General features: G+C 38.8%; 1 protein-coding gene across 2 annotated transcripts in view; it reads right to left on the bottom strand.

Annotated features, from left to right (window-relative positions):
- Positions 1 to 2,273: 2,273 nt before the first annotated feature.
- The window catches only part of TENM1 (teneurin transmembrane protein 1), a 748,343-nt gene continuing 733,857 nt past the window's right edge, over positions 2,274 to 16,759 (bottom strand). For both annotated transcript variants that reach the window (XM_070502852.1, XM_070502851.1), the window contains 4 exons: positions 12,635 to 13,022; positions 10,565 to 11,785; positions 9,581 to 9,723; positions 2,274 to 7,666 (listed from right to left, as the gene is read on the bottom strand). In XM_070502852.1, the coding sequence (XP_070358953.1) occupies positions 6,908 to 7,666; positions 9,581 to 9,723; positions 10,565 to 11,785; positions 12,635 to 13,022 (2,511 nt within the window). In that variant the 3' untranslated portion in view covers positions 2,274 to 6,907. The remainder of the gene's footprint in view (positions 7,667 to 9,580; positions 9,724 to 10,564; positions 11,786 to 12,634; positions 13,023 to 16,759) is intronic.

Raw genomic sequence — 16,759 nt, forward strand, 5'->3', positions numbered from 1 at the left:
ATTTTGCTACTGTCAAACTTTCCAGTTGATGTGCCTACCTGCTGTCTTCTCTTGCTGGCCTTTTATTCATCAAATTTTTTTCACTTTTTCTTTCCCAGCATGAGCATCCTTGCTATTTCCCAGTACATAATAGCTTGCACCTTTCAGAAAGGTCATATCCTTGCCATATCTAAAATATTGCCATGCTAACATATACCTGTAAGACGCTGAGTCAAGATAGAAAAACGCACATATATTTCCAAGTATACACCCTTCTTCAGAAAAAAGTGTGTCAGCAAGCCCACAAGGAACATGACAATTTATCAAATACCTGTTCATTTCCTCTGAAATTTGTTAAGAGATAAGGTCAGTAGGGAGACAAGCTTAGGTAATTGCTGGTTTGGCTGTTACAGGCAGGGTACCTTTGTGTTAGTATATAGGTAGGCCTCTGATTAAGTCTGGTATAAACAAAGGGCTGGATTTAAGATATTATTTGTGGTAGAATGGATAGAGAATTAAAAATGTGGGAAACAGCCTTAAAATCTGTTAAGGATGTTTAGACATCAGCGTATGTTTTATTTGATTCACTTTATTGAGTTCAGAATCCAAAGTCTATGAATAATAAAACCCAGATTTGCCCTTGAGCATTTCAAGGTTACAAGAAGCCTAGTCTTCCTGTTAATGGGCTATAAATTCAACCTTGTCACTTATGTTTGCCCTTGCAGTAAATGGGATAGCGTGATTTTGCAGTTTGCAGCTGGAGTGAAGTTAAACTATCCAATTTGGGCACTTTCATAATTTGGGATCATTGGCCAGACTTGTAGTAAAAGGCTGAATTTTCATCATTAGGTCATTTGCATTTTATGTATTTTTTTTTTTGAGGAAGATTAGTCCTGAGCTAACATCTGCTGCCAGTCCTCCTCTTTTTTGCTGAGGACGGCTGGCCCTGAGCTAACGTCGATGCTCATCTTCCTCCACTGTATATGTGGGATGTCTACCACAGCATGGCATGCCAAGCGGTGCCATGTCTGCACCTGGAATCCGAACCAATGAACCCTGGGACGCTGAGAAACGGAACATGCCAACTTAACCACTGTGCCACCAGGCCGGCCCTGTCATTTGCATTTTAAATGAATATTTTTATGTAGGAAGATGTAACAAACCTGATTGACTAGAGAGAGCCCATCAACATAATATATGAGACTCGAATTTTCTTTCAGCTTTGTCACTGATTTCCGTGTGACCTTAGGTAAGTCAGTCTGTTACTATTATTGCATTTGCCAAGTGGGAACAATTGAGCCTTGCTCACCTCACAGAATTATTGAGGTAATAGAATTATATAAATTTAAGATAGTAATGTTACTAAATGTTTAAATAGCGTTGATATTCAAAGATCTCTAAAAGTGAGGGTGAATAGGGAAGGAATATGGAGAAATCTCTTATCTCCTTTAATAGTTCTCTCAGTGTAGGAGCTCTTACCTCTTTCTTTTGGTACTCTGAAGGTGGGATGCATAGTTTGAAAAAAAATTCTCCAGGTGATACTAAATTCCAACACCCCCCTGCCCCCGTTTCTTTTTGCTGATGGGTTGTGTTGAGACAATCAGGATTGTCTTCTGCTCCATGAGTCTTTTCACTGTATCTATGTATATATCAGTGAATAAAAAGGCAGCAGGGCATTTTAGAGTGGTGTCAATTCCAGGATTCCAAGTGAGTTTCAGTAGCAGGCTGTTTGGACTACAGGTACTCCGTTACTATCAAGGTGAATTTTGGACGATCTGTTGGCCAGCTTTCCGAGTGTCACTCATAAATGTCTTCTAGCGAAAAATAAGTGCCAAATGGCCATTGTAGTTGCCCAAGACGTAGAGCCTTGGAAGAGCTGTTGTCTTGTAGTCTTTCCTGATTGTCCCCCATTCATTCTTTGCCAGAGCGTTTGGGTGCTCTGCCCTCCTAGCCCTCCCCTACCTGTTTGGCAATTCTTTATTTTCTTTCTATTGCTGAGAAAAAGGCATCAACAGGAGAAACCTTTTTAAAAGTCATAGCCTAGAGGCATTTAAACTTGCAACAGCTACTTTTCTTTTTTTATTAAATGGTCATTTGTGTCAGAGATCCTATTTGTATGAAAAATAAAAATGAAGAGACGTCTGCTTAGGATTAATGCCTTTTTGATTTCTGCACCTACATTTTTGAGATGACGCAGTTTTACTGTTCCCTGTTAGGGAGCCGCTTTTCATATCTCAGGTGACCAGGCTGACTTGGGAATGCAGTTGGGCGCGTGAATAAAATGGGACACGGTGTTCATTTGCAATTTTATTTTTTAAAAATGAAATATTCAAAGTACTTTTTTCTTTCAAATATCGACACATAATGTTTAACTTTAAATATTTACAGCGTGTTGTTGTGATGCTCTTGTAGAAAAATGCATGCTTCTGGCCTGAAAGCCAGAGCAAAATGCAAAAGACCATTTAACTGCAGCCAGAGAACATGAACCTGTACAGTATCCAGTCACTTTTCAGCACAGGAGTGAGAGCAGGAATACAAAATTGGAACCTATTGTTTCCTAGCAACATGGCTCAGGCCATTATAACACAATTTTCAGTATGATTAGAACCTCTAACTGTTGTTATATAGAAACTGAAAATCTTGGCATACACTGTAAACATCTTTACTTCTCATGAGAAAGTAAGCAGCTAGAAAGAATATTTTCCTGGTGTAAAGGCTATACTTCTCTTTTTCACCTTCTCTCTTACTGATGCTTTTGCCAGAAGAATAGTAAAGATTTAGACATTGTCATGATTCATACAAGTAAAATATTTTTCAAGGACACAATCTGATATACTAACATTTATTTAAGAGGTTAAAGTCCACCACTAAATCTAAGGAAAGATTTTTAACTGCCAAACACATTTCCTTTGACAAATAATGTAAGATGACAACTGCCAAGACAAAATCCACAGCAAATTTAACTCTAACTATTTTCAGTTACTGTTTAGGAAGTAATTTCTTCTTACACACAGTAGTATATTTGGTCCTTAATAGCTTTCACATGAAGGACACACTGAAATAACAGTCACTATTTTGTGGTTGAATTCTTTTTTGTTGTTTTCTGTTTTTTTTTGTTTTGCTTTTTTGTTTTTTTTGTTTTTTTGTTTTTGTTTTTTTGTTGCAGAATAAAGAACCTTACAGAAGGCTGTGGAAGAGCAGTCTGAGATCTGAAGTACTAGTCAGGTCAGCTACGTGTATGTGAGTTCCTCCAAGAAAACAAGAATGTTGTATCCAATCTGTAGCCTTCTGTTTTCCCACAAGCTACAAGACATTCCAGTCTCTCCAACAGTTTCCTTCAACACTTGATTACTGTACTTTTGCTTCCATTACCACTGAACTCCATTACAGCTGTCCTTACAGGAATATATCCTCATAAATGTAAAAACTTTGCCCTGACTCTCTTAGGTGATATTACAGTGGGGCCTGGTCTGATTAAAAAAATATTTTTAAAAAAGGAAGGAAAAGAAAAAAGAAAAAAGAGTAGAGACAGCAATGATAGAATGTTTGAAACTGTCTTAACAGTGATGAAAAAGAAAATCTTATGAAAATTATAATTTAATTTTATACCTCTCTATGTAGTTAGCATGTGAATTCCAAATTATACATTGTCGTTTTAATACATTTGGCTATGTTGTATATATTATATTATACATATAGTCTATATATTATAGATCTTCTAGATAAATTGACAGTAAAGGACACGCTTGTTTTATACATTATTTTGCTGGGTTGTTAAAAATAAAACATACGCCTATTTATATGGTGAGTGTTTTGCTAAAAATTAGTATGAATTGGGCTTTATTTCCCTTTCCTTCAGGAGTCATGCTTCTAATCAATAATGATTAGAATGCCAACTAAAAATAAATATATTTAAATGTCTGTTAAACTGTGAACTTTTCAGCTTATTTGGATCTCTAGACTGTAGTGCAAGAGTAAAAACAAAACAAAACAAAAAAGCACAAATAAAATGGGTCTAACTAAGAAAAAGAAACAACTACGGAGTATTCTCTGCCTCCAGCCCAGAATGTTCTTCATAAGAGAGCCCAACTACTGTGCTCTCACTCTAACTTACTTGAACGGTGTGTGGCTGTGCAGTGTCAGCCGCCTGACTTCTGGGTGTGAGAAATTCATATATTTCTCTTTAAAATGCTTTTACTTTCATCAGCAAATGCAAACAAATTGTCCTTTCATTAATTTAAACTTCAGAACTACAGGTCGACGAAGGCATTCTTTGTATTCAGCTGAATAGGAAGCGATGTACTCAATATCTCCACGTTCTTATTAAGAAATGCCGGAATGTTTCTCTTAGATTTACTACTCATTAGTGCTAACCTTTTGGGTTTTTTCTTTTTCCTCCCAAAAACTTTGGAAGTGTTAAAGAGAACAGTAATAGTTCAAGGCAGTATTAAAACCACAGCTGTAAGTGATAAAAGTGCATTTCCTGAATATAATACAAATATAACTTTAAGAAACCAAAGGCACAAACTAAATAAATATGTATTACAAACTAGAAATGCACAGTTCAAGGTAATTACTATTAAGTAAAAGCTTCAAATATTTGTTTCTAATGGATATTTAAAGCAGTTTGAAAATGATACATCATCAGTGAATTGCAAAAAAGTATAATCGCTTAAAATATAAGCAAAATAGACTCTAATATCGACATCTTGGATTAGTGATAAAATACATCATCCCATTTATGAATGCACTCTCTATATACAGTTCACAAATTATTCTTCCATTGATTTAAAAGAACATCAGAGGTTCTAGGAACTTAAGGTCCATTTTTAGGCTGGTGTGGAGGTATTCAAATTTTCAACAAGTTTGGTAGAAATTTTAGAATCCCATCCTGGATAAATACCTTACCATTAACACAGGCCTGATTCAGGAAAAAAACCCTCAATAATATGATTGTAGTCTGGCTTAGTAATCTCTTGAGCTGATGCACTTCCAATTAAAAAGAGAGATGAGTTCATGAGTTCTCCCACTCTCGGAATACCCTGTAAGAATGTGGTAATCCCAACCTGCAGGTTTGAAAAATGAAATGTTTGGATACACCCTCCTCTGTTATCTGCGGGTCCTTGCCTTTCCTTCTCTCTACTTTGTGTAGTAAGGAGCCAGACTCTTTGAAAACCTTGACATGAGCCTGGATTCTGACTTTGCATATTTTCAAAGAAACTGTCATCACAAAACAAGGCAATGACCCCACTCTGCGTTTAGGTAGTAGCTGGAAAGAATCCAAACTGTAACGTTCCATCATAAATTCTCCTTCAGACATAGCAGATGTCCAGACTCGGTGATGACAGTGCTGAAGCTGGCTCAGGGGAATTTTCTACAGGCCACATTGTGCAGTCATGTATTTTCATTTGTGGTAACTTACAATTACACAGCATTTTATAAACTGTCTCTTTGTCACTGGGCACCAATCTCCCAGCTTACCAGGGGCTTCTTTTATTACAGGATTCATAGAGATTGAGAAACTACAGCTGATACTAACACTAATCCTGACCTTTTTCCCAATTTTAAACAATCATAAAACAAAAGAACCCTTCCTGGAAAATACTTTTTTTCCTAGGCCGGGGAGATGATCAAATCAAAATAAATTGGCCAAGACAGAGAACTAAAATAACTAACCATATAAATTATTTTAGTAAAAAATAGTCTGCCTCTCTATAATTAGTTGAAATGTTGTAGGTTGGAAAGAGTTCATTTAATTAAATTTCCTGACTATGGCTGGGAGATGTTCAATACAGAATTGTACATTTGAAAGATAAATCTAAGTGGGTGAAACAATGTGGCAGCAACTACTGTGATGTTTGGTTTGATCTTCCCTTTGGAACTTTCCTTTCATCTTAGTACAAGGTCTATTATTTTGAGATTTTAGCTCTGATGAATTTCTGCAGTAGTAGTGAATGTATTTATCGGCATCCCAGGCATGTATGCCTGCTAAAGCCTCTTTTTTTGTACCAGAATTATACTTTGTAGTAAATTACCTTTCCTGTGCACAACATCATTGGATTAGTGTATAAATACTGAATCACTAATGTGAACCTATGACCAAACACACCCTATATATAAATGCGAAATTCCTACCCAGGTTAACAAAAGCTATGTTTACATGACGCCAATACAGCTGGACAATTTGGTAAAAACTGTTAGTCAAAACAGGTTGTATGGGAGAAATTACACTGGCCAGCTGCCTTGACATCATGTACACACAAGCAAATAGTGGCAGTTCAGTCTGGTTACCACACCCACAGGGAAGCGTGGTAGACAGAACCCAGCACCACACGCCAAAACACAGCACAACAACATGGCATTTACTTTAACAAGCAAGGAGGAATAATCAGGGAGGAAGGGCAAATGGGTCCTGACTCTAGGAGATGGTGGCTGAGGACATTTTACACTTTTTTAAGTTTCCTATAACAGATCTGGAAAATGTGAAAGGGCTGGCAGTCTTTAGAAATGCAAGGTTCAGATACTATTGCACCACCTTTTCAAATAGCCCGCAAGTTCTGCCAACAGTTAAATATGAAACTTCGTGTCACAAGAGAGATATAGAACCTTGGGTTCTTTATATTTGAACATATGCATGGCTCGACAAATTGAAAATGGTGCTTTCTGAGAACTTTGTTTTAGCTGTTTGAGTTCTACTTGTGTTACTTTGAATACTGCCACACAAGAACTAAAAATCGCTGTCGTTTCTTAAAGAGTTTAAACAAACAATATTAAAATACCATCTTCCGTCACATTGAAAGGCAGTTGGATATGTTTTTCCTCCATATTTACATATACAGAGTTCTGATCTAGAAAACCAATACAATAAACCGTTTTATGTTTTAAAAACAGGCAGTCTTTGGTGACGCAAAGGCAGAGATTTTTTTTGTTACCTCCTGCCTATTTCGCTCTGTCTCATAAAGTGAATATTGTTGGCACTGTCAGAAAGTTCTAAATACTGCTCAACAGACAAAACAAAATACCCATCATAACCTTGTACCCTCCCAGTGCTCAAAAGCTGCTGCTTTTCACCCTCTGTCCATGCTCGAATACCCTCTTCCCCTTCTTGCAGCCTTCTTTGTTCCTTAGTCCAGGCCTGGGCCACAGCGCGCTGTCTGGCAATCTCCAACACGTGATTCTTTTCCTCTTCGACAGTTGTCCCATACCGGATGTTGAAGCACAGAGCTCCGTGCTGGAGCTGGATGTCTGCAAACCGTCTAGTTCTCCCATTCAACACAGAAGTCATCTGGGACACTGTGACATTGACACCATTCTCTAGAATCCGCCTCCCCCCAGTGTTACCAATGAGCACCAGGTCTTCCTCCAGAGAGCCAAGCTTAATGAAGTAGTGAGTGTCCCTCCCGTCTATGGTAAAATGCAGATTTTCCAGGTAATGTGCATTATTGAGAATGGCAGCAAGCCGCCTGCTATCTTCATTGGCTACTCCTATAATATCGGCAGTGACTATGCCATCCTTGATGGCGAATTTTATACCTTTTCCAAAAACAGAAGGGACAGCAGCAAACCTTGGTTGCTTTCCTCCTTCAAGGCACCGTCCATCATTGTATCGGGGAGTCATAGGAAGTTGGTCCAAGGAAATGAAATTCCTGAGCTGTTTCTGGAGCTCACACTGAATACCCAAGATAGTCTAGAAAAGAGGAAAGGCACAGTGCAAGTGCAGCACAGGATCAGACACCTGTCATTGGCTTGGTGATTCTGGAAAGCAAAGGCTTGCAAGGTCGCTTCCTTCTCCCTTTAATTTGCTGGTGAGTGATTTAAAAACAAGCCAAATTTGGAATCCCTTCATCAGAGATTTGGAAAAGAAAAGACTAACAGGTGACTTGATCACCTGGCATTTATTTCTTGATATCTTGGTGAGTTAAGCATAAGGAAATATGTTCCAACTTGATATCATAGAATCTCAGCTAGAAGCCACTTCAAGTTAAGCTAGGTCCAGCTCCCCCAAAACAAAGACATTTCATTGTTACTAATTTAACTAACGCCGAATAGCTGTTATTACTGGACGTAGAGTAACACATTTGGCACAGGGAGGTTTAAAGAGATGAATAGCCCATCATTCTTGCTTTCAAGCAGCTTATAACCTTATAAATGATGACAAATCAGCAAGAAGTTCACTGACCCTTTTACGTGGACTTAAAAAAAACCCTTTTTATTATGGAAAATCTCAAACATACTAAGAAATAAAGAGAAGAGAATGGTGAACCTCCAAGTATCCACTACAAAGCTCCAGCAATTTTCAACATTTTGCTAAACTGTTTTTAGAACTTTTAATTACAAAAAGCATTTACATCTTATATGTATTTACAAAAAGGGATAAACCTATAGGATCTATTTAGAATTTCCTTTCCTTTATAGTTTTTACACTTAAATTTCAAGCCCTCCCACCCGAATTTCAGTTTAATTTAATTAATTAATTTATTTATTTGAGGAAGACTGGCCCTGAGCTAACATCCGTGCCCATCTTCCTCTACTTTATACGTGGGACACCTACCACAGCATGACATGCCAAGTGGTGCCATGTCCGCACCCGGGATCCGAACCGGCGAACCCCGGGCCACTGAAGAGGAACGTGTGCACTTAACCGCTGCGCCACCAGGCTGGCCCCATAGTTTTATTTTTAAAGCGGTTTTTTTTTTTCACAAATACAGATATTCCTATTTCTTTCGGTTCAAAGAAGAAGTTCCTTCTTGTTTTCATTTGTACCTCATATTCCTGGTGATTTTTTTTTTAAGTTTTCTTTTTTAAAGATTGGCACCTGAGCTAACAACTGTTGCCAATCTTTTTTGTTTTAAATTGCTTTCTCTCCCCAAATCCTGCCCAGTACATAATTGTATATTTCAGTTGTGGGTCCTTCTAGTTGTGGCATGTGGGATGCCGCTTCAGCGTGGCCTGATGAGCGGTGCCATGTCCCCGCCCAGGATCCGAACCAGCAAAACCATGGGCCACCTAAGCAGAGCGCACGAACTTAACCACTGGGCCACGGGGCCGGCCTCTATTCCTGATGATTTATCTGCTGAGTCTTGAATATTTTGGTATTACTATTTTTCCAGAGACTTTATCGCTGTAATATTATTTTTGCTTCATTACTGTTAGATACTTTTTCTTTATCAGAATGATTTAATTGTATTATTCCCATGCTCTTAATGCACTATGCCCTAAATTATTTTGCAGGTGTAAATCTGGTCTTTTTATGTCTTTAAGTGAATAATTTTCTCTATATAGAATCCATAATTGCCCTTGGTAGCCCATTTCAGAATTTTAAAAGTTCAGTTCCTCTTTCCTCTTGTTTGTCTACTGCAGCAGTGGTCAAGTCACATTTTAGTCTTTTCTTTTCCAAAAGCTCCAATTCTCTGATCCTTTCCTCATGGAAGCTTTTTTCTACCTCCTCATTAATCACGGACATTTTAACGAATATTCAATTGAGAAGACTCAAGAATAACTAAGCAAATACATGTTAATACCATTTCATGGTGTGCGATGCTCTTCTGTTTTTTTTTTGTTTTTTTTTTGGCTTAATAGAGATGGTGAAACTTTTACTAACCTTTCCAGGATCCCACTCTTGAGTTTTTGTCTGAAGCTGTAGAAGCTCATAAGTTAATTCCAAATTTTCCAATTCTGGTTTGGGAAATCCAGGTAGAACATTGTGTAACTGGAAACCAAATAGCTCCAACCAACTTCCAATGTCTGTGAGACACAAAATTTAGAGGGAAAAAATTTAGAAAGGCTATACTTTACAACTTTTGTGGAAAGCTTGAAAGATGCCTCTCCTGCCTTCAATATGTTTAGCCAATGGGAAGTTAGAGATAGAACTCCCCCTTATATGACCCACTCTAAAACATATGATCCTCTCTCTACTGGGAAACTTTTTTTTTTCTTTTTTGGTGAGGAAGATTGGCCCTGAGCTAACACCCATTGCCAATCTTCTTCTTTCTGCTTGAGGAAGAGTGGCTCTGAGCTGACATCTGTGCCCATCTTCCTCCATTTTGTATGTGAGACGCCTCCACAGTATGGCTTGATGAGTGGCATAGGTCCACACCTGGGATCCAAACCTGTGAACCCTGGGCCGATGAAGTGGTGTGCACTGAACTTAACCACTATGCCATCAGCCCCAGGAAACCTTTTGATTCATGGATAATCACAGAGATAGGTTCAGGTTACTGCAATGAAACTCTTAATGCAGTAGTGGTACTAAGGCCACACAGACTGTCATATTAGATTTATTTGATGCAACAGAATGCTGAATTTTTCTTTTATGAAATTATTCATATAAGCTTTTAAGAGTGAAAACTACAAACAGAAATCTTAAAAGGAAAGAAAAAATGTACTGGGACGCAAAAGCATCATGTTTTATGCCAACTTGCACAGTTTTGCTCACTCTAGAAGAGTAAGGAAGAGAGTGAGTGCACAATAACTTGTGGGCTAACTGGCAGGAAGAGGAAGCATATTTACAAAGGCATTGAGATTATGTGATAAACACCACCAAGTTATCTCAAGTTTAGCGTAAAGTTTTACACCTTTTAAATACCTGTGGTATACTTTGCAACATCTTGAATTTTGCCAACTGGGTAGTTATTTTCAAAGGAGTAGAGGTTGAATGGTTTAGGAAGGAGGTTCAACTGTTTCCATATGTGGTGATTAGGTGTCGTCCATCTACCAGCAACAACATCATAATCCCTTTGCCCCAGGTGCACTAATTTAGTAAGGAAGTCATAGAGTCCTCCATGAAAACCAATGATGACCTGAAAGTCGGGGTAAGTGTCATGATAGATATCTCCATAAGGCGTGTACAATATCTCTTTTATCACCTGACCTCGACTGCTGAACACAGCTAGTGGGGTGCCCATATTGTCACAGGCCACATAATATTCTTCGCCACTGCTTAACTCCATGGCAATAAGGTGACCTTGGAGATCATAATACAGGGATGTAATCTCCGAGCTTGAGTGGTTGTACAGATGAGTGACTCTTATGGGGTTGGCAAGGTCGGCATAAAAGAACTGGAGGTGCTGCCCTAGGCTGGACTTACTGGCGACACGTCGCCCAAGCCCATCATAGTAATACTGCACAGTCCAGCCAGAAGCCTTATTGTAAGCTTTCTGCAGCAGCCCATTAGAATTATATTCAAATATGTCATTTCCCCTCTGCCTCAAAAAGCCATCTTCATCCATTTTATACTGAATTTCTCCTAGTCTGGTGATGCGGTCTCGGAGGTCATATCGGAGAGGAGTAAGACGAGCACTATTCCCATGGCTTAAGAGGTTGATGTTTCCATTCAGATCATAACTGTAACGCCACTGGGTTTTATCATTTACAGAAACAGTTTGAAGTTGCCCATCAGCATCGTATTCATAGAAGTATCTTGTTATATTGGCATCTACTCCTACTCTTATGTCACATATTACCATCCGACCCATATTATCATATTGAATAGTCATCCAGTAGGCAATTGCCTTTAGGATTTCATATTGAACTTCAATAACTTGTCCATTGGCACTGAAGATCTTGGTATGCTTCATCACTGTAGTAGTTATGACCTGATTTAAATCGTAATTAATTACACTGAATTTTCCAAACTGCTCTGTTCTACCAGAGACATCAACGTATCGGTACAGATCTATGGGCAAAGGGGTTTCATTGATCACAGCTTGCATGCTGGTGACGCGAAAGTTGTTGTAGCTGTAGTCGAACCGAGCATTCACAAGGCCTTCTTCACTGAATCTGAAAATCTGGCGGCCAATAAGAGGTCCTAAAGGAATCAAAAGAAAAATAATGAGAACAAAGCTAGATGCTTAGTGTTGATCAGAAAGGTCTAGGATTATTTTCTTTAGTATTGATGCTTTTACATTTAAAATAAAATATTAGAGATTGAGCTCTGATATCTAATGCATAGGCTTATCATCTCATAGATATTCATAGAATATTCTCATAGTTGTCATTAAATACGAAAAAATTAAAATACTGTATATTATAGTTATAGAATAATTTAATTATAGGAACGACATAAGTAATAACCCATCCAGTAGCCTGGGGTGATGAACCTGATATTATGAACATGCTTTCTCGTTATAATGACTGACAAAAATACTTTCAATTCATTTAACCTGTGCTACAAAGTCAGAGGGGCGGGTTTTGACACAGTCCAGCATTCAAGTAACTGGATTTGGGCATTTTGGAAACCCAAAGGATGCAATATATCCAAAAGTTCTGACTTTTGAAGCTATTTTGCCATCTCCTGAGGCCCACAGAGGTTACATGGGGCTTGAGCTAGTTTCAGTGACACTCATATCTTGCAGCTGCATCTTTGGGAAGATTTGGTGGTGAGTACAAACAGGTACACAGTTAGATGAGGTACTTAGATCTCAACTTTCTTGAGAGCTGAGAGAGAAAGAGAAACGCACTGTATGTTTTTAAGGACTCAGCTTTTATGCAGCCTATAATGTTTTTAATTTTCAATGGAAGATAATTTGATAACTAAAGTGAGTTTGTTGGATTGAATGTCTATAGGTTAATGCTCTTATCTCAGACTGTGGCCAGCAAAACTTTCATCATAAAATACTGATGTGGTTGTACACATTACCATCTTTTCACAACAAACCTGTTTGCCTGTATCTGATTGTGCAAATGAAGCCGTCGTGCATCAGGTGTATTGTCTTAATCACTCCAGAAGACTCTTCATATGTTAATGTGACCTGAGTGGTATCATAGAGAATCTCAGACAGCCTTGCTTGCTTGGTGTACTTGTATAAAACTCTGCGCCCTGTCCCCAGATGCAGGGTCTGTAGCAGTCGGCCATCTCGACTGTAGTCTTGGATAAAAGAAGTGCTACTGTCTGGTGGGGTGTAGATGTTCCGGTAGTAGCCCACTGAAAGCATGGTTTGTAAGCTATGGCGCACCATACTAGGCATGGTGACTGAGAGCAGACAGTCTGATTGGTCATATTCAAAGATGTAACGCCGCTGGCTGTGTAAGAGAAGCATCACAGACTGAAACGACACAAAGGCAAAATAGCATAATGTGTATCACTAAAGTTGAGAAGATTAAAGCAAATACACATTCATCCATTCAACACAAATTTATCAAGCACTTACTATGTGCCAGGCACTGTGGTGGACCCTCGTGGATACAGAAGTAATAACGGTGTCTATCCTCATGGAACTTACAGTTTAATAGAGGAGAAAGACAAGTAACTAAGCAATTACAATACAGCGTGAAGTGTGTTATGACAGGGGAAGTACAGCGTGCTTACAGGAGGTGGAGAAAGGGCAGCTCACCCAGATTTAAGAGGTCAGGAGACTTCCTGGGGAAAATGACATCCGAATTGAAACCTAAAGGATGACTAGGGGTCGGCCAGGTGAAGGCACAAAGGCGGGTGGGGCAGAGTAAGGAGAGAGTACTGCTGACAGAGGGCACAGCATTGTGAGGGTCTGGATAAGAAAGAGAACGTGGCTTTTTCAGAGAATGAGAGGAATTTTGTGCGGGCAGAGAGTGGGTGTGTTGAGGGGTGGTGGTGAATGGTAAGAGATGAGGCCAGTTAGGTAGGCTAGGTCTAGATCATGCTGGGCTTTCTAAGCCATGCCCAGGAGTTTGGACTTAAACATGTTGCCAACAGGGAACCACTGAAAGCAAGTTGAAGGATGGGGCACTTGCACAGCTGGGAGAAACAATCAAGTCAGTATTCCAGAAAGGTTTCAACGTGGAGATGGATTGGAGGGAGGTAAATGGAGGGCAGGGCATGCCACATACTAAGTTATAGGCACCAAGAAGTATTTATTGACTTCAGGTAGTAAATGTCTTCCTGAAGAGTTGCATATAAATAGAATTATTATTGCTTTGCAATTCATGTTTTAAACTATTTTAGGGGAACATGCCATTAAAAGTGAAGAATTCTGGGGCTGGCCCCGTGGCCGAGTGGTTAAGTTCGCGCGCTCCGCTGCAGGCGGCCCAGTGTTTCGTTGGTTCGAATCCTGGGCGCGGACATGGCACTGCTCATCAGACCACGCTGAGGCAGCGTCCCACATGCCACAACTAGAAGAACCCACAACGAAGAATATACAACTATGTACCGGGGGGCTTTGGGGAGAAAAAGGAAAATAATAAAATCTTTAAAAAAAAAAAAAAAAGTGAAGAATTCTCTGGGTGTGCAAGCTCTCTCCCCCACCTGGATCTGTGTTTCAGAAACAGTTGTTTGTTGAGGTACAATGCCTTGCGTATAATACGTGTTTCATTTATCTTATTTTAATCTTAAATATAGACATAAAAGAGCACTGTTTTAGGGAGGATTCAACCCTATTTCTAAGTGAAAAGCATTTAAATCTCATCTTTTAATAAAAATAAAAATTTCTCACCCCTGGAGATTCTGATATAACTCCCTAAGGGAGCTTTACTCCTCCCTTCTTGAGAATTACTTTAACAGGCAAAAGGATTTAGTAGGACTTTATTTTCTGAAGTTTGCGTTATGCAAACAATAGGTATCTTTTCATTTCCTAAATATAAATTACATAAATATTTATGACTATGAATTACATAAACATATAATGTACATTTAAATCTTCCAAATATGAAATTATATTCTAATATTGAATACGCTTCTTGAAACTGCATACCCTCCCTGCCCTTCTGATAATTATTGATTTTGAATCACATGTAAGAACTGTGGGGTCAAAGTCAGCACGTATTTGCTCATTTGCTCATCCTTTCTTTCTTTTCCACCAAGTACTCTGCCTGGGGATACAGAGCTGTGTGTGGAAACCTCATCACCCGGCACCTCATCACCTGTGGACAACCCGCAGCTCTGAAAACCCTACTGACCAGAAGGCAGGAGACTTGAAACTCCTCCATGGGTATGGGGATATGAAGGGAGAATGGCCTCCTTGACCAAGCAGAACTCAACAGAACCTAGGAGAATTGGTGGAAAATGCCTTCATGTTACCTCTATGCTGAAAGTCAGATTTCTCAGCTCCTTTCCACTCTCTTCCGTCAGTTTGCCATGAACAAAGGACATCTGTCCCCTGTGATGTGGGCCAGGGACAATCACCATATGGCTCCCACGCATTATCTAGTATCAGCCTGCCTGGGCCATGCCTTCTCCAGTCGCTGTATCAGCCTTGCCAAACATTTATAGCACATCACCATTGTGTTCTCTCCCCTGCTTTCATCCTCCACGCTGCAGCAAACCACTGCCTGACCCTTTTCCTAGGTGGTGCTGATGCTGTGCTGTCTGGAAAGCTCCTTGATCTGCTTTAAAGCTTCCTGCCAATGGCAAGAATGTGAATGATATGATTCGAAATCTCTTGAATGTAACTGTTGTCTTTCCAGAATACCATTTAGCTTTCACTTGGCTGCTTTATCACTTTGGGTGGGCATATTATCAGTTTGTTCAAAAACAATGCTGATGAGTCCACCCAATGCCCACAGTGCTGCTACAGGATAAAGGCCATTTTCTATCAATCCAAACAACAGAGTGAAGACTTTTTATTTTTTTTAGTTGATTGAGAGATCCTAAAAGAGATCATTGTAAAGAAGAAGAAAAAAAGAACAATCATGGCTGTATGCTCATTTGAACAAGAATAGAAATGAGAGATTGTAGAAATTTGAAAAGTTAAAGCATTCGAATGACCACCAGATGGCAGTGTGGGGCCACCTGGAAGCTCAAGTCAAAGGCTGCCTTCTGTTTCTCTAGGCCCCAAAGAGGCAATTTTGTGTAAACGTATCAGACTAAGGCATCTTATTAAATGCTTATAAAATATATTTAAATGCATTTTAAAAATGAAGTTCTGAAGAATGATTTTTGGAAACTGAAAGATTTACATTTACCGTAATACAAACTTTTAGCCCCACAAGTCTTCAAAATATAATTAACTAAGACAAGGCTCATAAATCAAGGTAGAGAATTAATGACCACATAGAGAAAATTTAAGAAACAATAATTGATTTTTCTAACACAGAAGAGATCATTTAAGCAACCGCAGCTATCACCCAAATAATTATTTTTCTCCTAACGGCTACAAACCATTGTGCATGAAAATGACACGCATAACTTTCACTTATTCTAGAGGAAGTCAAACAATTTTACCAAATTTCTGCATGTTGAGGTGAAATATCTGCTGCTGCTTTTTAAGGTATCATGGTATGGGGATGGTAAGCAAATTTACAGAGGTAATACCAGAAGTATTTTGAGGTATAAAAGAGGTATACATTTGAAGGTTTGAGAATTCTTACTTTACAATATACAAGAGCCAGCCTCTTTGTCCTTGCTCTGCCCCACACATAGTGACAGAATGTGCCAGCAAAGGTCGTGTTAAAGAGAGGATTGCAATCAGTACAGGGAGATGCAGAACTTCATCACCTCATTGGAAAAGTTACGCATAAATTGGATTTTGGTAAATTGAAAATTCTTTCCCTTTTTTTTCCTGGAATCACAATTTCAAAGATGTTTTCATTTTCTTCCTTTTTTTCCTTCCTTCCTTCTTTCCCTTCCTCCTTTTTTCCTTCCTTCTGTTCTTTCCTGTTTTAATTTACCTTCAAGTAGCAGTAAGTGCTAGCTTTTGAGTTCTCGACTTGATAATAAATGCTATAATGCATTATTTAAATGGAAAGAAATGAACTTTTATTGAATGACTAGATGTGTGGGATGCTTTATATTAAGTTATTTCATTTAATCATTGCATCTATTCAATGCATTAGTTATTATCACTGGTAATAATATTAATAAGATCAATCT

Source organism: Equus asinus, chromosome X (genome assembly GCF_041296235.1).
Source record: "Equus asinus isolate D_3611 breed Donkey chromosome X, EquAss-T2T_v2, whole genome shotgun sequence".
NCBI lineage: Eukaryota > Metazoa > Chordata > Mammalia > Perissodactyla > Equidae > Equus > Equus asinus.